At 38.5% G+C, this 26,059-nt stretch overlaps 1 protein-coding gene across 7 annotated transcripts in view; it reads left to right on the plus strand.

Moving 5' to 3' along the window:
• Positions 1–26,059, plus strand: part of PKNOX1 (PBX/knotted 1 homeobox 1) — a 40,215-nt gene that overhangs the window by 10,621 nt on the left and 3,535 nt on the right. For 3 of the 7 annotated variants that reach the window (XM_053970381.1, XM_053970378.1, XM_053970380.1), the window contains 10 exons: positions 4,768–4,869; positions 6,929–7,056; positions 8,201–8,372; positions 15,923–16,093; positions 17,449–17,548; positions 18,393–18,490; positions 20,572–20,700; positions 21,724–21,800; positions 23,320–23,492; positions 24,470–26,018. In XM_053970381.1, the coding sequence (XP_053826356.1) occupies positions 4,819–4,869; positions 6,929–7,056; positions 8,201–8,372; positions 15,923–16,093; positions 17,449–17,548; positions 18,393–18,490; positions 20,572–20,700; positions 21,724–21,800; positions 23,320–23,492; positions 24,470–24,681 (1,311 nt within the window). In that variant the 5' untranslated portion in view covers positions 4,768–4,818 and the 3' untranslated portion in view covers positions 24,682–26,018. Of the gene's footprint in view, positions 1–4,767; positions 4,870–6,928; positions 7,057–8,200; positions 8,373–12,366; positions 12,415–15,922; positions 16,094–17,448; positions 17,549–18,392; positions 18,491–20,571; positions 20,701–21,723; positions 21,801–23,319; positions 23,493–24,469; positions 26,019–26,059 lie in introns of those variants that run through there. The other 4 variants (XR_008435714.1, XM_053970382.1, XM_053970383.1 and 1 more) reach the window with 3 other exon arrangements.

Consider the following 26,059-nt stretch of genomic DNA (forward strand, 5'->3'; position numbering starts at 1 on the left):
TTCATGTGTCAAAGAGAGTTGACTTTTGTTTCTTTTTAACTTGCTGTGTGAATGTAAGGATCTAATGTTACAGAGCAAGTGCCAGGACTAAACTTAAATAAGAATGAACAAAGAGCCATGCCGAATCTGCCAGTCATGCATTTCTCTCTGAAGGACTTCAAAGAAACATGTATGAGGGAAAATTAGAAGGAATGATTACTTGTTAACAAGTCTGTTGGGTAGTTCCTTCAACCCTAAGAGGGTTGGTGGTTAGGTCGTAGCCTGAAGCATAACTATTTATATCTCTTACAAACATCTGTTGTAGCTTGTATATGTTAAAAATGATACCACTGATCTCCAGCAGCTCACTTGTACCTCTGTTAACGTTACTGGGTGGTCCCCGTGCCCTTAATTATGGAGGAGTAAGTGGAACAAGCCAGCGGAGTGATGAATGTTAAGTGATCACTTTGTGTGTATGTTTCAGCTCACGTTTAATCTCTTCTCTTACATACTCAACTTGCACAAACTCTCCACATTTCTAATTATGATTACCCCTCTTCATTTAGCTTCCTTTCTGCTTTACATTTTCACTTCATATCTCCTTTTATAAAAGGCTTCCTTTTTTTTCCCCCCTTTGCTTTGTAGACCAAGATCTTTCATGAATTCCCTTTCACCACAGGTATCAGTGGAGTTTCTGATTGCAGGTCATGCATCAGCTTCCAGTTACATGACCTTAAGTTTTTCCTTGGGTTTTCTACACACTTTGCTTTCAAAATAAATAGAATGAGTTAGTTCTGTTCTGTGTGAAGCAGACCAGCAGGTTATTTTTGTTATTTGTAAGAGTTATAGGTAAAAATTGACCGAGCCGAATTAAAAAAAAAAATTATTACAAAGATCAAATTCTATCTGAGCCAGCCACAAAGCAAAGGACAGAGCCCAGCCCGGGATCGGCGCTGGGTGAGACACAGGTTCAACCACTCTAGCAGAGTCTCTCCTGTGCTCCACACCACCCGTCCTGCCCGAGCAGTTTTTATACAGTTTTTATTTTGCTTGAGGCCGGGATTTTGGTGATCAGCCTTTTTTTTCCATTCAAAGTCCCACATATTCATAAAGTCCCTTTTCTGTGCGCCGGGTTGAACAATCCGAGGTCCGGGAAGCGATGTACGTGGATGATGGAGTTACGGGAAGCCGGCACTGAGATGCATCCCCCGGAGATTCCAGCGATTCCAATCCCGGGTACTTGCTGGGACGATCATCGCTTGTTCCTAGATTATCTCAAGAAACGGCCCCTCTCCGAGCGAGCCGCTTGTATTCACTTGTAAATGAAGCCTTGTCTACAATGGTTTCCACATAAGAGACAGCCTCCCCCTTTGCCCTGGCTCGCTTGCTTTGCGTCTATATTTAATCATATAAAACTCCTATCCATATATCACTCTATAGGCGCGAATGATGCCTATTGCACATAACATATATATTTGAATATAACACAAACACACAGTTTTCCCTCTACTCTCGATTTCTGTCACAGAGAATAACTGGCATTTTGAAAGCTAAGACGTCCAGAAGTCATATATTCTTGGGTTCACCTCAGATACCCAAATACTCTGTGTCCTGAGGTAGAGTGTGCTGGTTGGAGATGGTCTGTGAGCTGAGAATGGACACAAACGAGCCAGAAATGACCACACGAGTAGGTCAGCCAAGAGCAGGGGTTGTTCGAGTGCACCGCGACTGCTTCAGACCAAGTCAGCTGCTTTCCATCACAGCCACCTTCGGCAGGGAGAGGCCTGAACCAGCGTGGCTGACTCGGTGTAAAAAGGATCAGAAAGCATCCACGTGTTGTGTGAGCTCGGTGGAGGAGCTGTGGCAGTAATTAGCCGTGGCAATGATAAACATCTGGGAGCGATAGCAGCCCCATCGCTGTCTGCAGCCCGAGCATCTGCTGGGGCTGTGCCTGCTAACGAGCCCCGGGTGCTGCATCCCAAATGAGGGCATAAAACCCGAATCTGTAAATACCTTCTCAGTTACTTTTCTTAAAGTTTAACACAGTTTGTTTCTTGCCTCTACTGAGTAATGAGCAAATGTTTCTTTTCAGTGAAGAGAAGTAATTCCTCAGTTAATTGCCTCAATTTAAGTGTGTGATTAGCTCAATTTGTTCTTCTTGATTTGCAGTGGTTGTCTTCACTAAATCTCATCAGTTCCTATCTTGTCTAATAGCTTAATCTTTTTCTACTGTAATTATAAGTCAGAGGGGAAGCTCTTGTGGGAAATAAAGGATATACTCATGTAGATTTCCTTCCAGTCATCCCTCTGGGAGAAAATATGGCCGAAGTCCTTCTAGGTGCAATAATCTATGGATCTAGCTCAAAGCTGTGCACCTCCTTTCTTCTTTTGTGTGGCCCGAGGGCCTTCCAGATGTGGAACGTCTCTTCATTATGGAAATCTGGAAGGAGGAGTTAGTCCAGCTTGCCTTGTTCTCCAAAAATTCTTGCCATGTCCTACTGTCTTTACCAATTTACATGTATTATCATTGTGGCCTCCCTCTCCAGGTTTTTCTTCGTGCCACAAGTATGATCTTACGTCCCTGTGAACTCTTAAGACTTTGTTCCTCTTCTACAACTGTTTTACTTTAATTTTCTCATTTTTGCCTGAGAATTTCTCATTTTTGCCTAAGAATTTCATCTTTCTCCCACAGTTAAACGATTTCTTTAGCAGTGTTTTCTGTGGGACTTAGATTTAAAATAATCATTAAATTGTGTTTGCTCTGTTGATCGTTTCAACTGTTCTGCTTTTATTTTGAGGGTAGTCTGGTCCATGCTTTGGATGTCACAGTCATAAATTAAATGTATGCCTTTTGAGAAGGAAGAAAAGCAGCATTTTCTATGTGCCTGTTCACTCCATCAATACAGACAGGCACTTGTGTCAGCTGCCATTTATGGAAGAAAATAAATGGTTAAACATCAAACAAATGCTTACAGGGCTGATGCTTCAGAATGTGTTCCCTTAAAGTATTTTGAGAGGTATCTCACTTATTGTGGCAAATGCTGATTTAACTTTTAACACTAAATTATTTGTAACTGTAAAAAAAAATGTAACATCTGAAGTACTTCTATCAGTGAGTGCACTTCGGTTGTTCCCTTTATTTTTAGTTTTAATGTTTTTGGAGTTTCAAAGAAAGAATACCGATGTTCAGTTAAACCAGATATTACCTGGTTTGTAGAGGAAGCCATGCTTACATCATCTTGGTGAACTTCTCTGGTCTTTGAAGCTGTTTAAAAAAAGATTTTAAAAATTGCACTCATACTTAGGAATTACACTGAGTGAATTTGATGCAAAGTAAGGCTTGAGGTTTCTCCTGAGGAGTTTGGTTTGTCTCTGTGCCTGAAACTGTTGTCAAAGGAGGGAACATTGAAATTTGTCCTGTGTTTGCAAAATGAAACACTCACTTGAGACTGTTATAATCTGTAGGGGAAAATATCCAGAAATGTAAAAATTTCTCTTAAAATTGTCATATGCACTAGTAGTATGCAATAAGGGAAAGACTTAAAAATAGTTGAAGAATTTGTAGTGATTGAACACATTGCAAAAAAAAAAAAAAAAGATTCTGTTTCAGATCTTAAAGTGGTGAAAATTAAAACTTAGTTCTTCAGTACTGGCATAAGTGAAAAAGAGCAAAAAGTTTGGAATTATTACCTGGATGTAATGTTTTTCAACACGTGAGCTCTGACTTCTTTTTTAATATGGATTTTTTAATAGTAGCTAAACATTAGAACTTCTGTGTGTCAAGGAAAATTGACTTCTGTGTTAATAGTTACTGGTAATAGCTTAATGAGTTACATGATTTCAGTTGTAATGGCTGCAGATCTGACAAGAAAATGAAATGTGAAGTAATAATTGGGTACACTCTATCTGGTGGTGGTGCTTTGCTAATTTATTTTTTTTTAATTATGGTATGTCTTAATTTAAAAATATTTAACTCATCTGGGCACCAAACTCCAGCTAATGCCTAGAGAGAATAACATGATGCATTTACTTGTGTTTAAATCCTATTGTAATTAATATTTCCCAAAGTATCAAATGTCTCTGAAATCAAGACTTCTGAATTCCTAGGTCCCTTTGAAACTTTATAATCACGTGGGCCCAATTGTTTAAAAATTGTTAGATATTGTTCCCTTCTTTGTTGAACCTTAAATGACTTGGATGGCAAATTCCTGATGTCAGAAGTGATTTGAAGCTTGGTCTCTGAAAGTAGTTTCAGCCCTACTTTAGAATCTGGGATTCACACCCAAAAGTGAACAGGGAATTCCTTAACATTTTGCATTTGGTTCATCATTTTTTTAACTATTATTATTTCAGTTACAGTGATGCTCAGTGGGTTGGGAGCCTTTTCAAAACACAGAAACACAAACCTGCCTGTTTCTAGATTTCATTAGAAATCTAGGTAGTATTAGTTCTATTAGCATTAGAATTCTAATGTAGTATTACCTTAGAATGTCAGTTAACTAGTGCAGAAATGAATGTTCACTTGAGCTTGTGAGTATTAAAAAACCTCAGCCTCTTACTAAAAAATTTACTTTAAAATACAAAGAGACAATGAACTTTTTGCTTATAAAACCTGTTATATTTCCAAACTGAATTTATTTGTTGTTTGAATTTGGATGTGTCCGATGTTATCAATAAACTCTCTGAGAGATGTGCATAAATCTGAATTTCTACCTTTATTTTTTCTTCACCCTTTAGAACTGGATTCTAAGTGGGCACTTTTTTAACTAACTTTTTTTTTCTTTAAAGAATATTTGTTCATGCTTATGATGATTTGACACACTTAATGTCTTAATAACCATGATGGCAACACAGACATTAAGTATAGACAACTATCAAGATGGACAACAGGTAGGTGTGTTTTCATTTCTCTAGGAACTAAATACACTTAGGAAGAGAGGAAAAAAATAATAGTGACTTTGTCCTTAGTGCCTTCTTTGGCATTGTTTAAGCTGGAATAATGAAACATAGTCATGTATATCTGGTCATCTGGTTTCTTTTTTGGACGACATGCTGTGTAGTTTTACACTTTAAATTGCTAAATTAAAATGCTGTTAACTGGAGGCAAGTGGTGAGGTGGCCTCTCTGTGTCAGCCCTAAGCAATAACTACAAGTACTTCTGTCAGCAGATGGCAACAATGGGGAGCAGTCAGAAAAAAACCAGCAACTTTCCACATCTCCTATAAAATGCTCATCTGAATGCAGTCAGATTTTTGATTTTTAGTTTTATTGTTTGTTTCTTTTATTGCAGTTCTAATTTCTCTCTCTCCTCTCACCTACTTTACATATTTGACTTTATTCCTCCAGCAAATACAAACCATCCTGTGGCAGTGAAAGTAAAATACGTTTTTTTCTAAAGAGCAGATTGGTAGAGAGCTTTTTCTTCCTATTTGTTGTGTATTTCAAGTTCTTAGTGTCCAAGGTAGACAGGTAATTTGGGTGCCTGCTGTTTTTCTAGTTTGGAAATGGCCCACAGGAAAAAAAAAACTTGAATTTTTAAGTGAGCTGTTTCCTCCTCCTAGGGCAATAGAACCCTAACTGAACACACTCCCTCTCTTCAAACTCTGCAGATGTATGGCCAACATTTATAATCACTTGTCTTAGTCATCCCTTACTAATTTGCTCCTCCTTCCTGTCATTAGCCAAGAAATTAGTCCATTAATTACTTTTTTTTAAAGCATTCTGGCTTAAAAATCATCTCTGCTTGCTGATGGAGCTCTCTGCATGGCAGGCTGCTCTGTTGGGTGGGAGATGCTGAATTTTCTCAGTTTCTGATTTTTCTAGGAGATGGCTTGGCCCCAATAGGTAATAAAGCACAAACCTTTTGCTTATCCCAGACTGTTAAGAACAGTATAATTTTTTCTGCCGCTGTTATGTGGAAATAAATTAAATTCTGTTAAAATCAGGTTCTCTAATAGTTTCTGGAGGCCTTCATCTCTGCAGCTGTCAGTTCTGGCTGCCTGGAGATCCCTAGAACAGTGTCTGTCCTCTACCTGAGACAAAAGAGAATTAAGAGAAAAGATTGCAGTGGTTTCATGTCTTGGTGCAGATGCTCAAATGGGAGAAAACCAAAGAGTTTGGGCTGAGGGGTGGAAACTGTGACTTTGATAGTTCAGGTACCTGGAAAACCTTGTAGTCCAAAAGATACTTAGCTGGAGGTGATGAAAAAAACACTTGGAACACCTTCAAAGCACCCCAAAGTGTACCCAGGCTCCTAAAGCAATTTAGGAGGTGCTCAGTTGAAGCTGTGGCTCTGTGCTGCTTTTCCATGGTATAAATGTGGGTTAAATGGATGTGTAGAAGGAGTTATTGCTGTTCTCCTGTAGTTTGACAGCCCTAAAATACTTGGTTCTTGCCATGTGTAAAAAGGAGTGCTAAAGATCATGGGAGGTTATGCTCCTATAATTGAAGGACTGGAGGAACACAGAATATTTCAGATCTTTTTAAGCAAATGTGCATTTTATGGACAGAAAAATCTGTAAGATCCTTTTCTTCAGTATTCTTATACAATGCACAGTAAAAAATAAAAAAGAAATTTTAAGAGCATAAACTTTTCTTTACATTGATTTCATCCTAAAGGATTTTTATGCAGACATTCCCATGAACTTTTTGGAGCAATGTACTCTAGGCTATTCCAAAAACAGCCACTTCAGAGACAAAATGCTTCAACAATTTACTAATATCTCTCATTCCCATTTTAAAGCCAAATGCTAAAACTTGGAAATGACCTTTATCCATCAAAAAGTGTCAGGGATTAAAAGAGGGGTTTTGTTGCTGCTACAACTTCTTGTGTCTCTGCCAAGTCACACCAACCTTCTGGCAATCTAGGAGCCCTTTGCACTGCTCTTTCCTTAGAACAGCATCCTTATTTTACGTCAGGGCTACAGATTTACTCTTTTTTTTCCTACAGATGCAAGTGGTAACAGAGTTAAAAACTGAACAAGATCCCAGCTGCTCTGAAACTGATGCCGAAGGGGTGAGTCCTGCCCCCGTAGAATCTCAGACTCCAATGGATGCAGACAAGCAGGCCATTTACAGGTAGTGATGGACTCCTGTTCTGTCTTTTGAAGGGTGAAGGATAGGCTAGAGGATTTGGGGGTTTTTAATAAATAAATAATAAGTAGCTTAAAATCAGGTGGTCTCTTTGTTGTCTCCATAGTTTGTAGGGGAAGAATGAGACCAAACAGGCTTCGCTGTCAGTCATCAGCCAAGGAAAAACCTCCTGAGCTTGTGGGATTTTTCAATTTCAGCAGTTTTAAAGGGTGGTTGCCAAATTTCGAAAGCTGCTTTAGCCTTTAAACTGTGGTCACTATTTGTCATATTGTAGTTTTTATCTTTAATACGAGTTTTTACTTTTATTGTAATTAGGTCAATCTTTACTCCTTTTTCTTTAGGGATAACAATCTATTCCTCAGTAATTAGCTCAAAATGGATTAAATATTGATGTATGAGCACACTAATTTGAGATTTTTCAGTGAAAAGTGCTGTGCTAAGCAGTATGCTCAGTTTTCATGGGGTTAAGTGTTCTTTCACTTTAACTACTTTATAAAGACAGAATTATTACTGGTTTTCAGGTTAAAAAAAAAAACAAAAAACAACCACCAAAACAGGAAAAAGCCAAACAAAACACCAAAAAAACTTCAACCTGAGGCAGAAAGATGTATCCATTCATTTACAGACTTGTGCTAACAAAATCTTCTCCTTAGAGCATGATTTCACAGGAGACCTCTGAGCACAGCCTGAATATTCTTCTCAATTTTTTAAAGTTATTTCGTGATGTATAAGTATGGCCCACATTGAAGAATAAATTAATTTTATCAGGCTTCATTTAAATCTGCATTCATCCTCTTTGTAAATCCTAAATCTCATTTCTAGTGCACTGTAAGAATCTGTCTCAGTGCCACTCAATTACAGTGAATTAAAACATCAGAGCTTTTTTGCTTGTGATTGTTCTCTTTAATTAAATATATACATATTTTACTGCTGTATTTGCCTCCAGAGTGGGGTAAATCAAAATGAAAATAAGCTTTTATCTTATTTTGCTCTAGCCAATGCTGTTATATGCAGTCTCTTCCAGAACTTGCCATACTCACATGAGTGACTGTCAGCTTTTCTGAGCTAGGTGTCTTAATTTTCACATAAGTGAAAATACTCACGTATTTAAACTGTTTTTTTTTCCTAGGCACCCTCTATTTCCCTTGTTAGCACTATTATTTGAAAAATGTGAAGAATCTACACAAGGCTCAGAAGGCACAACTTCTGCCAGTTTTGATGTAGATATTGAAAACTTCGTAAGGAAGCAGGAGAAAGAAGGAAAACCTTTTTTCTGTGAAGATCCAGAAACTGATAATTTGGTAAGTATTAGCTGTTTCTTTCATTTCTGAAATAACCATGACATTTGCAGCTTCTTCCTAATTTCTGATCTCAACTGGTCCTTGTAGTTTCTCCTCACATTTTTCTGCCTGTGAGAGATTCTTCTTTATGCTAATGGTTAAAAATATTTTTACAGATTTCTTCTGACCCCCTTTTCCCTTTTATCTGTAAATTTACACTGGGCTCTTCACAGTTGTTTCATATTCTCAGCTGGCATGAGTGTATTGGAGACAAACAGAAACAAATCCTTTCCATAACAAATTGACTCTGCAAATTAATTTTAGAGTGTTTGGTGTTTAACATATTTATCAAAAGCACGTAATTGATGTAAATTTTTTCCAATTTTATTTAAATCATGCTTCACCTAGTTAATGTGAGGGAAGAGCTGTTATAGAATGATCTTAGAAAGTCTTTAGCATATATAATTTTTTCTTTCATGTCATTAGCTCCTTTAGGCTTTCTTAAGGTCATTCCTGTGATGAAGCTGTGATTTCCCTATTTTGAATATACCTGCCTTCAATATTTTACTCAAAAATTATAGTTAGTTCTGTTCTGCATGAAGCTGGTCTGCTGACTTGTTAAGCCTCAGGTTATTTTCTTCATTTGTAACTCTCTGAATCCAACACAAAATCACTGTTTTTCTTTATCTCTCTAATCAAATTTCTTTTCAGAAGAACATCTGAAGTCTAATAGCTGGAATGTAGTAGCTGTGGCTCAGTGGATGATGAAAGAGTAGTGCTTGTGCTTTATCTTGACTTTTGGGATCTCTTACAATGTTCTCATAGACAAACTGACAAGACAAGGATGAGATAAATGAGCAGTGAGGTGTACTGAAAAATGGGTGAACCCCTGGGCTCAAGGGATTCTGGTCAGCAGCATGAAGTCCAGTTGAGGGCTACCCAAAAGTGCTGTTCTCCAGGGACTGATTGTGAAACAGAACTGTTTAACATCCCCGTTGGTGACGGGGTGGTGGGGCAGGCTGAGCCCTCAGCAGGTTTGCAGGTGTTGCAAAACTGGGAGGAGGGGCTGATGCACACATGGCTCTGCCACCATTCAGAGGTACTTCATTGCTTTTGGAGATGCAGAAAAATGGGAACCTCATGGAATTCAGCAAAGGGAAATGCCAAGTCCTAATAGGGGAAAAAGACAGACTGACTCATCAGGGCAAGAGGAATTGGGCATGAACTTAGCAAGGAATGGGTGTGAAACACAGGAGGTTCCATTAAACCTTTTTACTGTGAGGGTGATTGAATAGTGCAGGCTGCCCAGAGAGTTGTGGAGTCTCCATCCTTGGAGACAGTCAAACTCAGCTGGACATGACCCTGAGGAACTTGCCCTACCTGACTGACCTTGCTTTGAGCAGGAGGGTTGGATTAAACCATCTCCAGAGGTCCCTTCCAACCTCAGCTATTCTGTGGCTTCTGTGAGCCTCCAAAGATTGGTTTCCCAAAGATCCTGCTTGCCTTGGCCTGTTCCCTGTGCTTTTGGTCACACATAAACACTCTCTCAGATCCAGCTTGCTTTGGTTGTAGCTGGGTCTAGTGTATTCAAATAGTTCTTCCTGTCACTGACCTGTTTGTGGTTTCAGTTTGTGGTTCTAGTGACAAAGTCTCTTGGTTTATGTGGTGTTCCCTTTTGCTGATGGGCTGCACAAATCTGGCTGGTTTTGCTTGAGGTGGGTGAGGAATTACTTGTTTATGTCCTGGATTCCATGGCTGCTGAGGTCAGTAGTGGCTTAAACTGGAACCACATTGCAAAATCAAAAATCCTTGGCATTGGACTCCTGTCCTGTGGTCATACTGTTAGCTGTGACTTTCTGTTACTGGATACCAAATGAAACCTGAGTGCAGCTTGTCCTCTGCCTGTCCTGGAGGCTGGGAGCTCTGAACAGCTGACGTTCTGACAGGCTCTTCATTTGGTGCAGGGCAGTGAGCACAAGCTTCTCTTAAGTTGTGAACTGCATGGCTTTCAGTCTCTTTTCAGCTTGAAATATTGGTGCTTGCCACAGGGAAGGCTGTAGATAGGCATTTTTTTCTGCCTCCTGTCACTTAAATATATTTTTATAGAGATTAAAAAGTCTCTGTTTAGTAGCAAGAAACACTATGGTGCACCTTTGTTCCATCTTCTATTCATGCTGTCCTTCCCTTTTTAACTCCAATGTTAATTCAACCATTCATGTGAAAGGAGAAGCTGTTAAGACTGATAATTAGACTGGGCTGGAAGGGTGGAGCAGAGTCAAGTAAGTTGTAAATGTTTGCTCAGTAGGATCAAGTCGGGGCCAGAGCTAAATGGAGATGAACTGAGCATCACAACACTAAAGAGCCAAATTCAAATCCTATCTGAGAGTCACAGGCCTGTTACAGTAAGGAAATTGGTCAGCTGTTTCATTTTCTTCCTTTTCCCTCTTTGAGATGTGGCATGTCGAACTCAGCCAGACTGCAGTTTCTGTGACAGAGCTTCAACTGACGGCTCCAAAGCAGCAGAATATAATTCCATGCTCTATGCTGCCTGTGGGCTAATTAAGTAGATAACAGAAATTACGAAGGGTCACAGATAGTGATTGTAGGGTCACTTACAGTCCTGGCATCATTCCACATTGTGCACTCACTTGAAGCGCCTTGAATACTCCACAAGAGGAGTTTGGAGTTCATCCAGAGGACCACAGAATGTTAATCTGGGTGGCACAGGCATTAGATCAGTCTGACCAGAAAGGAAGTTCATTAAGAGCAGTGGATGCTTGTTCCAATTTGAGTAGCTCTTACTAAGCTATGGTCTAGATTATCTTGTTACTTTGGTATTATAATTCCCATTCTGAATTAATTGGTGGCTTCCTGCTTTAGTATTAAAAAGGATTTCGGCATTGGGAAATGTGGGTAGCATCCACTTGAAACTTAATTTTTAGGATACCCATAAATTGCTAAATTGCCTGTAAACCAGCTTTCAAACCTTGTTACTATCTAGATGGAAGGATTCTGGTCTAGGGATTCTGTTCTTCCCAGTTAAGCTCACCATCAACATCAGTTGGTGATCTTGAATCAGCAGGGCAAAGGATCATAGTCAATCCAGGAGAATTGTTACCAGGCCTTTTTAACTTCTGCAGGGTCTTCCCCAGGTCTGGGTGCAATCCTGGGCCATGTGCTCTGGGATGAACCTGTCCTGTTTTCAAATCCTGTGGGAAGGAAGTGGAAGCTGAAGGTTGTGCTGGTGTTCTTACTAGTCTGAAAATGTGCTTTTCTAGAGCTTTGACTTCCTCTATATCTTCTTGGAATGTTACTTGCATCCCCTTAGTCCTCTTACCAAGCATCAGTGTCAGAAGATGTGTGTTTTGTGTGTTTGCTGTCAATAACCAGATATTGATGGTCTGTGTTGCTGCTTTTTGGAAGTGTGCTCAGCTTATCCACATAATTTGGAGTGTCATCTGTTGGAGCTCCACTCACTTTTCCCCTTACCCTTTGCTATCCCTGCCCCATTTTTACAGATAAAACAGATCCTGGAATGAACCAAGGCACCAACTGCTCTTTGTTCTCCCTTAGTCTCCTTTTGTGCATAGGGCATCCACAGACTCCTCCATGTCTAAGAAGTTGATCAGCATGGGTGCTTGCAGAGAGTTTTTTTAGACCTTTCACAGATTATTTTATGTTTGAAGACATTCATCGCTTAACACTTTTTTGTTGCTCACTGCTAACCCAGACACTGCAGAAATACCACGTTGCCTCAGGGTGGTTCCTGCCTCTCATGTTGCTTCTGTTCAGAGTAAACTCTTCCCACACATGGGTGGATTTTTTAATTTCTCCACATTCAGAGGACCATAGGATGGTTTGGGCTGGACTACAAGCTCAGGAGGTTTGTAGTCCAACTTCCTGCACAGAGTAGGGTCAGCTGTGAAGTCAGAGCAGGTTACTTATGGCTTTGTCAAGTCTAGACACAATACAAAACAAGGGGTGTTAAATATACTCTCCCTTTTGTATTTGAACAGGACACTGCCTTTTTTGAAGACCCCCCGAGTTTTTTGTTTCATTTGGGGTAAGGATTTTTGGTTCAGTACCCTCTTCTCAATTCTCTTGAATTCTTAGTTGTGTCTGGAATCTGAGTTGTCATGGTGAAGCCAGCTGGTGTCATTTGAATATTGACTGACCAAGCCTTTCTGAAAAGTATTTTTGCTGTTTTAATGTGCAGAACTGTTCCATAAACCTCTAGTTACACCCTTTCTAGCTATGTCTCATAGCTGAGGACTCAAAATAGATGAGTGAGGTTATCAAAACAAAACAAATGAAAACAAAATAGCTTTTCTCCCGGAGTTTGTGTTCTTCCACTGAAAATCTAAATTGCTGCAGGAGGATTTGGGTCAGGGAGGTAGGTAAGCTGTGAATGTATATATTTTATTTGGGTTTTTTTGCAAATGAAGACTCATTTGAGTGAGATTATATGTCAGTATATGGAGATTCTTTCATGTATGTTGCCCACATGTGCTGTTGATGTGCTCTGAAATCCATAAAAAACTGTGGCTCTGTGTTTTACATCAGCACAGCTGAGCTGGGGATCACGACTGAGGCAGTTTGTGCTGTGTCTGTGCCTTTGCACCACGGGCTTGAGGCACAACCTAGAACATATTTAGGCTAAAGATAGCCTAAGTTTTTTAAATTTGGAGACATATTTATATATGAATAGGCTCCTGATAGCAAGAACTGAAGTTTTTCAATAACTTTTCTTTCTCTAATAGTTTACCATTATCTTTCTTTACAGCAATTTCAACAATAGTGGAATGTGTCCCTGCTCATGGCAGGGGTTGGAACAGGATGATCTTTAGGGTCCCTTCCAACCCAAACCATTCTAGGATTGTGTGAATATACACAAATCTCATGGTTACTTTATCTTCATGCATTTCTCTGAAGTGATACTCCAGTTTTATTGCTACAGCTGAAAAGACTGAATCAGTTACAAAATGTCATTTTTCTGTGGCATATTCTGTGCAGTAGAACTGAATTAAATATTACTGCTGCTGTGACCTGTCTGAAAACACTTCTTTGTATTGCCTTTGTCCAACTTGGGTTATTTTATCAGGAGTTCTTGATTTTTGTAGCTTTAAGGGAAAAGTGAACTTCTGCTGACATTAAGTTTGGTCCACCTGTGCTGCAAGAGAACAGCACCCATATGGCCACAATTAATGTAGCTGTAAATGAATTAATAAGTCCTGGTGACAGGCATGGCATATTTACAAAGTTTTGTTTTCCTCCTAACCACAGCAGCACAGCTTCTTGTAGGAGTAGTGTGATGGAGAGGGGCCCTGCAGAAACCTGGGTAGTGTTACTGAGTCTGGGTTTGTGGTTAACTTTGACTTTAATTCAATTTTCACCTCAAGCATCAACCATCAATTTTAAACTAAGTATAAGCTGAAGAAAGGACTTTCATTTTTCCTCCAAGCACATGCTGATAAATAAACAGTACAAATTTGGATAATGTTTAAAAAGACCCAACTCTCTTGACTGAGCAAAAATAAACTAATCTCTATTATGGTCAAATATTATGTGTCCAAAAGCATATTTTGTTACCTCAGTTTTAGCTGAATGTTTGAAACACTCACTAATATGATGTGCAATTTGTTGATTAGTCACACATCAAGAATTTTCTATTTTAAGCTTTTTTGTCTCTGAAACAGAGAGAGAATTTCTTGAAAAACAGATGACCTTTGTTTTATGTTAAAATTTAGTTATATTTGCATGCTTTAACTTTATTGTGTTTAAAGGTGCTTAAGCACAGTTTAAACAGCAACCTGGGCTGGGTGAGAAAATCACTGGTTTGTGTCTCAGTGCTGGGTCACTGCACTTGGTGTTTCAAAGGCCTTCAGTGTCATAGGTCAAAAGAGTTACCAGATGTTAATTTGGGTCAACTCCCTCAAATCTACAGCTCAGGTGTTTCTGCAGCTGTTTTTTGCAAAATGTAATTTTTTTTCTTTTTATCCCTGAGAAGAAATAATTTTTTTAATAATTTCATTTCTTAATTTTTTTTCATCTTGTTTATTTTAACACACAGTTGTCTACACCAAGTGAGTGTCCTAGAACCTTTTGCTGAAAAAACAGGGAAAATATCTGTCTCAATGAAAGCTAAAATGTCATGATGGAGAGGAGAGGGCACTCAAAAGTTTTCCTGCCTTGATCTCCTTTGGGTGACTTGAGCAAAGGCATCTTCAGCTCCGAGTTGACTTCTTGAGTTGGAAGTAATAGATAGATTAGTTTGGAGGGTCTAATTTCTGTTCACTGGATTCAGTGCTCTGACCAGGTAAATAACCCCTCATACAGAACAGATTTTTCCAAATAATTGTAAAGTCAAGCTCTGCACTATGCTTCAAAATTGCAGCTGTTCAGTTTCATGAAACTGAAGGATATTTGTCTCAGAGATCCAGCACAGCACAGAAATGTTGAGGGGTGGCATGTTGTATAAAAAATAATTACTTTGCTGGTGTGTTGTGTACATATTTGAATGTCCTGGATTTCCTGCTGCTGTTAGACCATCTGGATTTGGTTTTAGCTTCTGATCTTCTGCCATGACCCTTACAATCACCTAAGCTATTTTTATGCAGTATGTAATACCATTGGTTATCCAGGCTTACAGTGTTTTTCTCACAGTGAGCATGACAAGTATTCTCCTCACATACACATCTCTTGTACTTGGATTTTAGCTTATATGTGGATTTTTTAGAAATTTTGGTTTAGTGCTTTGTATTTAACATTTTGCATTTCAGATTCAGTCTCCTCACCTGATAGCTCTTAGAAGATTTTACCTGAGAGCTGTATGTCAATTCATCTTTGACATACAATCAATTGTATATCAATTCATCTTTGACATACAACCACAGAGGAACTTAAAAGCTGTAGCACTGAAGAACTGTTTAATTACTTTAAGCTTTGTGGAACAGTGTGACTAAATTTGGGACCTCTTTATTCTAATTTTATTGAAAAATAAAAGCTTTCATCCTCTCTAGCAATCTGTGGAACAAACTGATGCTTAATCACAGGAGTGTCTTCTTTCTCACTGTATCTCAAACCCTTCTGGTTTCCTTGTGTCAGGGTGTAGTGGAGCTGAACGTGGTGTTTCAGATTTATAGAGCTCCAGAGAAGTGTTGCTGGCCAAGCCTGTCCCAGCCCTGCTTTCCAGATCATTTCTGTGGATGGGATTGCTTTCCATCACTTCCAGTCTTGTGTGGTCTGTGACCCAGAGTTGTACAGGGGGGGTTAAAGACCACATGGACATCCAGGCTCATCCTGTGCCCTGTGACACCTGAGCTGCTCTGTCTTCCTGAAGTTTCACACGTGACAAAGATCACTTTGTTGTCCTGTTCTGTTTCCCCTGTGTGGCAGTTTCCTTGTGTTCCTTTCACATTCCAGGATTTAGCAATTAGTACCTCTGCTTTAATTGGGTTTAATCTAATTCTTTGTTACTGGGAAGCAGTGTTTGCTTAAATCTCACATTAAATATTTTTTTTTAAAGAACAGTTACTTTGTTTCTGATTTTTTTTTCCAATTCTCTCCCTCAGATGGTAAAAGCAATCCAAGTTCTGCGTATCCATCTGCTGGAGCTAGAAAAGGTTAATGAACTCTGCAAGGATTTCTGTAGTCGTTACATTGCCTGCCTGAAGACAAAAATGAACAGTGAAACTCTATTAAGTGGAGAGCCTGGAAGTCCTTATTCACCTGTGCAATCTCAGGTGTGTTTGAATACTGTTCAGTGGAATTTTGCTTAGATTTCCTTAGGAAGTTACAGCTATACTATCCGTTTGCAAACAGAGTTTCTGCAGTTTCCTGTATTCTCTCAAATCAGTTATTTAGAGTAGAAAATGTTTTGTTTTATTTTTTTCTTTGTTTGTTTTTTTGGGTTTTTTTTTTGGTTTTTTTTTTCCTTTTTGGTGCCACTGCCTGATGGACAAATCTATTGAAATGTGCCAGAGCACAGAGTCAATTTTTTATTGACTGTCTTCCTTTTATGATTTTCTCAGTTCAGCAAGTAGAGATATTCAGAATAGCCTGGATTTGCTATTTGGTTGGAAGGAGGTTAGGAAACAGAATAAACAAGAAAAATTTTGCTTGTTAAGGCCTCTTTAGTCTGCCTCCTTCATTAAAACATCGAGATGACTGATACATTTTACACACAATCTGTATTCTGGAATAAACAGACAATATCTGATGGATTAAAGTTGCAATATTGCATTTTCTGTATTAAATGGATCACAATTAATAGGTTATGGTTGATGGTTTTGCTGTCAGAGGCTGCAGAGTGAGCCCTGCCACCCCAGAACCCACTTGATCCTGTGTCTTAGGGCATTGCCCTTCTCTGAATTACTCATGTGTCTAATGCTCTGTATTAAAAAAAGCCCCAATTACTTTTAAACTTCACTTTCTGGACTCCTTATATAGGTTTTGATGTTTGGAAGTGTGGAAAGGAGATTCTATAATCAGGCAAAACCAGCTTTTAAAATATTTTTTCTGTATATGTCTTACAGTTTTCTGTAAATACATGAGGGACCCAATTTGCATTTGCTATCAAAAGAGATTATTGATACATACTAAGGAAATGTGTAAGAGTTTGCATGTTCAAGAGCTGTCTTGAGCAGAAAAAAATATATTGAATATTTAATACATTATGTTCAAATTGAAGGAATTGAAGTAATAACTAAAATTCTAAAGCTTTGATGCTTGTAATAAGAGCATCAAGGGTCATTTCATTTGTCCTTTTTCCCTCTTGCCTTTGAAAACTGTTTCTTATTCTTTATATACCTAGAACTAAAATGTCTCAAAATCGTTTCACATCTTTTCTAGCAGTTGCTTTCATGAGGGTTTTCAAAGGTAATGGTTGGTGATAATGAGGAAGTTAATGTAGGTAATGATGAACCCCTAATGAAGTATCTTTCTCTTTGAAGGTAATCCTGTGATTAAACTCCAAATGTATTTTAGAGCCAAAAATACCTAAAACAAATTACAAAAATACACAAGCATGCTTGATCTCCTTATGTGAAAAAAAAAGGGGTTAAAAAAATGTAAGCAACTAATTGTTTTATTTTTCTAGCAAATTCCAAGTGCCATTGCAGGCACACTCAGTCCCCAAGGGATCGTGGTGCCAGCATCAGCATTGCAGCAGGGAAATGTAACTATGGCAACAGTAGCAGGTATGACACACTAAAAACAACTGGCACCTTGCTCTTCATCTTGGTTTCCTTTATGGTTGTTACAAAAACTACACAAATACTTGAAAAAGTGTGCTTTAATACCTGAAAAGTTGTTGTGGTACAGTCAAGTGCTTTACTGGTTTATGAATGTTTGTTTAATTTATGTGTTTTCCAAGTATGTCTATGGGAGTGGCAGTTACATATATAATATTAAGAAATCTTAATGTGCAACACTACATTTGTTAAATTTTCATAGACTGTGGTGTTTTACTTTCTTTTTTTTCCCTTTCAAAAGAAGAATTCTATTTGACAAAAGCATGCATTATCTAAACTATTGCACTTGTTGGCTGCCTCATGCTCCTTGGAGTTTGGAACCACACCTACAAGTCTGTAAAATTCTTGATGTCCTTGTTATATGGAAATCACATTTGAGATGAAGTGTTTAGTCTTGCCTCTCAGCAAGGTTTTAAATCAAACCCAGCTGCCCTAAGAACTGGCCACACTGAGGTGTGATTTTGGTGTTGTGACCTTCATTGGTTGAAGACTTAGCTCAGTTAAAACAACATGAGGAACTGTTTTATAGCCTGATAATCATGGCATTTTCCTTTGAAAATAGATTTAGAATGCCTAAAATACAGGGAAATAGAGTCAAATTTTGTACAGTTTTTTGTGACTGGATGAAGATTTTAGTGTAGCAAAGAGCACATCTTGCATGCTGACTAGAAAAGAGTAATTTATATATTATCAAAAGTCTTGTGTGGTGTGCAGTGCTGGTATGCTTAAAGAGAGCAATACTTGAAGGGTTTTTTCTTCCCCATAATCTGTGTTTCTCTCTTGCTTCAAGGGGGGACAGTGTATCAGCCAGTCACTGTGGTCACTCCACAAGGACAAGTGGTGACACAGGCACTGTCACCTGGGACTATTCGGATCCAGAACTCTCAGGTTTGTTCCATAAGCTCCACAGAATGATGTTCTGGTTGGAAATACATCTCAGTGGGTTTAGGAGTTTTGATTTAAATTTGACACACTGGCAGAACGAGCCCTGTGTACACACAGAGTAATTAATTGTAAATTGGTGCAGCCACTGCTGTGGGAGGTACAGCAGTCTTGTATGATATGTCATAAGGTCCCCCTTGGCACAAGAGCTCATCAGAGTTCCTGTCTTTTAATTGTCTTCCTTTACTGATGCCAGAAGAGTTATAGGTACGTGAAATTAAAAAAAAAACAAACCACAAACTAAAAAAAAAAAAAACAAAACAAAACCCTGTAAACCCAATCAACAACAACAAAACAAACAACAATAACAACAACAACAAAAAAAACAAAACAAAAAAAAAAAAAAAACAAAAAATAATAATTAAAAAAACCCCACATCTATACAAAACCAAAAACCCCTCTGAATTAAATTAATCCTTTTTCAATTATTATAACTTTTCTAATAATTGAATTTTGTTTATGGCTGGATAGATTTGATGTATTACATTAAGGTACCATACTGCTATTGTGAGAAATTTTACTTTTTATTACAATGGCAACCAATAGTACTGTGAAACTATATATTTCAGAGTTTATCTATTCTGAGAAGCATTTTTCTATAAAGCCTTCAAAATATTTAGTTGAGACTCTGGGAGATCCTCAATTTTGTCTCCTTATACCCTAAAATATAAGGGCCAGCACTCTTTTGTAGGAGGCTCTTAAGAGTTGGATCTGAAGAGTTCAAAGAAACAAGTAAAGGAAAAGAAACATGAAAATTAGACCATCTTCTGGCCTAACCTTGCTAGCTTTCTCTGGAAGTGGTAAACCAAATCTTCCTGGAATCTGGATTTAATTAGAAATGTGAATGAGGAGCTCCCATCTCCACAGCAGAAAATCTGTTGGTAATCACTGACTCACTGGTTTCTTTTCCCCCTTATTCTGGCCTTCCAAACAAAAAAAGTATGCACAGTGTTCTTTGAATTGGCAGGAGCATATCTGTACTCAGCCATGTTCCCTCCTAGAACACAGACAGCTCTGTCCTCACACACCTCTCAGAAAGAAATGTGTTAAGTTTCTCTCCTGGACTGAAGGGATTTTGAAAAATAGGGGTTTTTTTTACCTTTTATGAAAAAAAAAGAATACTGAGAGGAAAATGCCTCTAGCCTATAAATAAAAAAGAACTTGACCTTCTGTACACATCTGTGACTACTTTTGATATTAGTTGGAGTCTCCAAACCCACCTATGCAAAGGTCACTAATTGAAAACCTTTCTTCAGTGTCTTCTTTTCCAGTGTTTCAGAATGCTGTGGAGGTAGGGAAAAACACTGTAGAAAAGCTATTAAAAGTTCATTATAAAGCCTCCATATGCAAGCAGGTTATTTAGAATGTAAGACATTACTTTGGAAATTAAAATGTGCTCCAAAGATATATTTGTAGTAATTTGATAGCCTAAACCTTGCTTAAAACTAATTTCCTACATATTGATTGGCTTAAGAAATTGCTCCAATTTGTCTGGAAAACCTGATTTAGAATTATTTTGGTTACAATTGTCTGAAATAGAATCTTATAGGACAGCACATAAATTGTGCTGTTTCTTTCTATTTCTGCATAAGCATTTAAGAATGTATTCCCAAACGTTCAGATAACCAATGTGCAAATGATTTGATGAATCCATAGGAAGTGAAAAACAAAGAGAAAGAAATAGGAATATTTAGGAAGTAGTATGAATGTTGTAAAGTGAATTATAGGTTCTGCTATATGGATCTTAATGCTCTTTGATAATTTAATGCATTTATTTAGCAGGACCTTTAGCATCTTTGTTTGCAATTGCAGCATAATAATAAATTTTACTTTATCCTTCATTTAAATCTTAAATCAGTAATATTTTACAGCTTCCATAGTTGTTTATGTTTGCACACAGTGAGTATATTCAAGACATTCAAGCCTAATTTCCTTTCATTCCTTCTATAAATGAGTTGTTCATTTATTGATACAGAACTGCCATGACTATGTTAACTGCTTTATTTCTCCTGAAATTAAATGTGCAGCTCCAGTTGCAATTAAACCAAGATCTAGGCATCTTGCATCAAGATGATGGCTCATCAAAAAATAAGAGAGGAGTTCTTCCCAAGCACGCTACAAATGTGATGAGATCTTGGCTTTTTCAGCACATAGGGGTAAGGACTGAGCATGGTCACTTTTTAATGTAGCTCTTTTGTGTGGTCTCTTACAATTTTTCTTCATAAACAAGGTGAATTTATTCTGTTGTGAGTTATGGAATCTCAGTTCAGCTTTCCCTTGAGTCATTTGGAGTAGTTCCACACTCTAATGCTGGTTGACTTTTATTAATATTTTAATAAATATGTTATATTCGTACTGCACAGTCTCAATAAGTGCTGTTACAAGGAGCCTTTCTTCATTTCACTGTGTTGAGAACTTAATGCTCTCTTCACCCTGGTTCATGGCACATGGAAAAGTAATTCCACCTGTATTTTGCAGTGTTTTAGGGGTATTTTTGACCAAGGAAAATCTCACATTTTCTGTCTTTATCTCCTTTCCAATCCTTATGATGTGTACCAAGCGTGTCACTATCTGCTTGTGCTTCCAGTTTTCTTCCCTTTGCATGAATAGTTTGAAAGGATAAATGGCTCTCAAGCTATTATTACAATGTTGAGTTGATTGATATTTTGCCTTGTACAACTGGTTTGCAGCAGAGAACTGATCCAGGGAAGCTGCATGTGCACTTCTTGTGTTACGTGCCCTGTCCTCATCTGCTTAGAGCAGCTTTATTTAACTCCAGTGCTCCTTTATTTAACTGAGTGCTCCTCAGTTCTCTCATATGACACTGCCCTGGCCAGCAGAACTAATCAGAGCTGCTCACATGCTGTGCTGCCCAGGGATCATGCTCTTTAATAAAGACTGTCAGCCATGAGAAGCTTTTTCTTCTGAATTACACAGCAGCAGCTTCATGGTGCAACAGACACTCTCAAGGATAAAATCAGTTTTTGTGTAGTAAAGCACTCTTTGTTGAATTATTTTCATCTATAAAAGTTTGTGAGGTTTCTAAGGTCTGTGTTTTCATGAGTCAGGTGGCCTTAATCCACCCTTTTTAATCAGATGTAATAAAGGAGTTCTTATTTTTGATGAGGAGATGAAAAACAAGCTTATGCCTTTTTCGTTTGCTTTTCTGGCCTCTGTAGCATCCATATCCAACAGAGGATGAGAAGAAGCAGATTGCAGCACAAACAAATCTGACACTACTCCAGGTTAACAATTGGTAAGAGCAAAGCCCTTAACTTAATATCTGTCCTTGCCTCCATGTGCTTACAGCTCAGAAATAGTGATAACTTGGACATCTGGAGTTGAACTTAAATATTCTACATATGTTACAAAACATGTACAGAAATACAAGAGCTATGCACTGGCACACAAGCACGTTGTTTTTATAAAGTATAATAATACTCCTGTCATTTAAATTATATAAGGAGTCCAGAAAACATTGCAGCATTAAGAATTGTGTTGTGTTCCAGTGCTGAGAGAGATGGAAGTAATCTCATCTCTCTTCTGCAAGTAAAGAAGTTGAAATCTAAAGGCATTTAGTGGCCTGGTGGCTGCAGATGTTTAAGAAGTTACTGTTAACAGATTCTGTTCTTGTATCAAAGGATGCTCTCCTGAGCAGTGATGTTGGAATGGAGAGGCAGTTCAGGGTTCAGCAGGTTTTGTCATGTCTTATCTTCCCTGGAGGTGTAAGATAAGACACCTGCCCTGCAGAAGAGAGGAGGGAAGGTGCTGCCACGTGTCCTATTCGCCTTGTGGCATCAGCTCCTAAAATTGCTGCAGCAAAGTCCCACTGGGATCTGCCTCAGATTTCAAAGATGACACTGGCTGTGAGGCTGTGGAGGGGTCTGGGGGGGAAGTAGTCAGGATAGTGACAGAACACTGGTTCCAAAAGTGGAACAGGGTGACTGTGCCTGTGTGACACGTGGCCATGGAGCTCTGTGCTGAGATCTGACTGCTGTCTTTGCAGAGCATTGCATTACAGCTTAGGAACCTGCCAGCTGCACCTTATTTCCTCCCATTGCAGGTAAACTTGGGACCTGGATGTGTTTTGTGATATTTAGAAATGATGTCTTCAGTCACAACTCCCTGCCATAGCTCACTATGTTGAAGTTGATTCAGTTTAAGTATTTTCTTGTTCACTGGCAGAAAAGGGAAGGGCAGCAATTAGCATGCTAAAGTAAGCAAGTGAAATTCAGAGAACTAAAAGGAATCAGGACACATCTGACAAATGTGTTTGCTGTCATCTCCTGGGTGAGGAGCCAGCCCTTGGAAAGCCAGGGAGCCTGTAAAATAAGTAATGCAGAAGCTTAAGGGAGTAAATGAAACCAGACCAAACAAAGCAGGTTAGGCAGGGGCTAGACTTTAGGTGAACCCTAATGAGAGGAGTATCAGCTTCCTGAGCTGGGCTGTCAGCAGGTTTTCTGGTGCTTAGTTTTTAATAAGATCCTGAAGTGTACATCTGTTGTGCTGTCTGGAGAATTTTTCCTTCTGAGGTGGGGGAAAAATGCTGTTAGCTGCAAAATGATAGAAGTGCTTTCTTAGCTAGTTTGCCAAAATTGAAGGATGCTGGTGTTCTAGGAGTGGTTCTACACTTTAAAAAGAATGTGAAGCCCAGCTGATAGAAGTTTTCATATTCCTAATTTTTTTTTTCCTGCTGCATACTTTGTGAATGTGAGAGAGAGGCAGAATTTACAGCCAACTGGTCCTAAGTTCACCCTGCCCTCGATTGTATTTAGGTTTATCAATGCTAGAAGGCGAATTCTTCAGCCAATGCTGGATTCCAGTTGTTCTGAAACTCCAAAAACAAAGAAGAAAACAGCCCAGAACCGACCGGTCCAGAGGTTCTGGCCTGACTCCCTTGCCTCAGGAGTTGCTCAGCAGCAATCGAACGAGCTCACGATGTCAGATGGTGAGGAGAGCTGCCTCTGAACATGGATAATAAAGTTAATTCCTCTCTGACAGGGAAAGGGAGGGTTTGATGACTGTGGTGGGAGGGAAACTTCTGGATATTTCATTATAAACGTGGTTTTAATCTGGGAAAGAATAACAGAAATGTGTCGCTTTTTTCCTCTCTTTAACAGTTTTCTGTGGTTTAAGCAAGAGTATTGTATTGCAATTCATGTTGAGAAACTTGCTTTTATTTCCAAAGTTATGAAATGACAGAATAAAAGATGTAAAACTGAGATGTACAGCTGAGTTCTCTCTGTGTGCACGTCAGGAGGGTCCTGTTGGATGAGCAGCACTCAGCTTCAGCTTCATGGCTGAGCAGCTGCAATTCCACATCTGCCTCACGTGCTTCCAGCTGAACAGTGAGAGGCAGGAAAATGTCATAGAGCCTCCACAGACTTTGACTGAAGTAACTTCTTCAGTGTCAGATCACACAAAAAGATTTAATTTAAGAAAGCTAAATAACTGCTTTAATGCCAGGATCATCCTTTCTGTCCTGCTGCTTGGTGCTTTATTCTTTCCAGTTTGTAACAAATTTTCCTTCAGCCTCTGTTGGATCTGACAACTTTATCCATTGAAGTTAACTTGAATCTGAACACTCCCCTTTTTCTGCAATGAATTAAGCTGGAATACTTTGCAGAAATGGCCTTGTGATGACTTGATTGGAGAACTGCTATAGTGGGTGTCCATAAGACAGATTTTAAGATTCACAACACAAAGTTTAAGATTCCTGACCAACCTAATTCTGGCATTTCCTGGCATGTAAGTATTTGACAGCCTATGTATCTTCTATTCTAATGTAGTTCCTTAAGTTTCTGTGGTGGGTAACTGTTGATTGGAAACAACTGTTCTGGGGTAACTGTTGATTAGAAAAAAGCTCCGTTACGTATAAGCAGAAGGCAAGAAAGGTGCTGAAGTGCTGTGGTTGTGCTCCTGCAGGTGCTGTTGTGACCATCACAGCTCCAGTGAACATGAATGTAGACAGTCTGCAGTCCTTGTCCTCAGATGGTGCCACCCTGGCCGTGCAGCAGGTGATGATGGCAGGGCAGAGCGAGGACGAGTCTGTGGACAGCGGCGAGGACGATGGGGGAGACCTCTCGACAGCAAATATCAGTGGGCTGGTCTTGGATAACAGCGACTCTCTGCAGTAGGAAGCCAGAGAGCCTGGAGAAAAACACTTAGGAAAAAGAATGGACTGACTGACTGACTTTTTATAGTTTGCACAGCAAACATTTTACACAAGTTTTATTTCTAATATGTTTTATATGTAGATATAGAAGGGTGCACTTTTTTGTATTTCATAGTAAGCTTAAAGAGTGTTTTTGCAGGTGCAGCAACTTCTTTCAAATGTGGTTTTTTTTTGTTTGTTTGTTTGTTTTCCTTTCCTTATTTCAGAAAATTATATCTAGTAATATAAAGAACCACGTAAGCACCCCTTTGTTCTCTGAATTGGAAGTGCTGCAGTTTCTGATGAATTATGCAGTTTCAATTAGTGCTGTTGTTTAACACAGCTTTCGATGAGCAGGTGATGTAAATTTAAAGCATGTGACACTAGTGTGTGAAACTTGATTATTGAGTTAGATGCATATATTTGAAAGATGCTTCTGCACCTTAAAAACTGCTAGTCTGAGGTGGACAGCAACACACATAAAAAGAAACTGTTGATGTGTGATTCAGTAGAGAATGTATGGCAATTTAAATAAGTTTAGTTTCTCTCATAGTCCGTGAGCCTGTTTATCATTTGCTATAAAAACTCCTATTTTTACCTTGCTGGGGTTATTGGATAAAAAAAAAATATTTTTATAAATTCACTAGAAATTGGGATGACAACTGTATTAAGCAGGAGGAAAAAAAAATTTCCAGAGGGGAAAAATAAATGTTTAGTATTCCTATTTGGAAGGTCTGAAAATTGACCCAATTTAATAAACAAGCCTACAGTAGCATTCTATGATTCTCAGCTATCCCACAGTGATATACTATATTTGATAATAGCATAAGAAGGGCCCACTGTTTGATGGGATTTTGATATTGTCAAACATTGATTTATATTATGTGTAAACTAATATTCAAATTGCATAATTCTGTATCTAGACTTGTATCTGGAAATATTTGCTAAATGAGTATTCAGGTAAGTAAGTTCGAATACCCACAACTTTTCCAATTATTAGAGAAATTTAACACTTTATAGTTTGTACAACTGAATCTAAAAAAAATGAAAAGTTGCCTACTATACAGTCATGAATTCTGCTATTTTATTGCATTTGAAATATTTTCCCCTAATACAAAAAAATATAACATGGATTTATATCAAATTTCTTCAGATCTGAAGTTTACTACCAGAATATACAGCAGGCTTTGTTAGAGTAGGAAATCCTTGTGTGTCATTTAAAAAACAAAGAGCTGGTGATAAAAACAGCTGGGTTTTGGTTTGGTTTTGTTTTGGGATGTTTTATTTTTGTTGTGGTAACAGTTCATTTCTTTCATTTTCCCCAAGTTTGAAGTCTGTGATTGTCTCTCCATGAACACTTG

Source organism: Vidua macroura, chromosome 2, assembly GCF_024509145.1.
Source record: "Vidua macroura isolate BioBank_ID:100142 chromosome 2, ASM2450914v1, whole genome shotgun sequence".
Classification (NCBI taxonomy): Eukaryota; Metazoa; Chordata; class Aves; order Passeriformes; family Viduidae; genus Vidua; species Vidua macroura.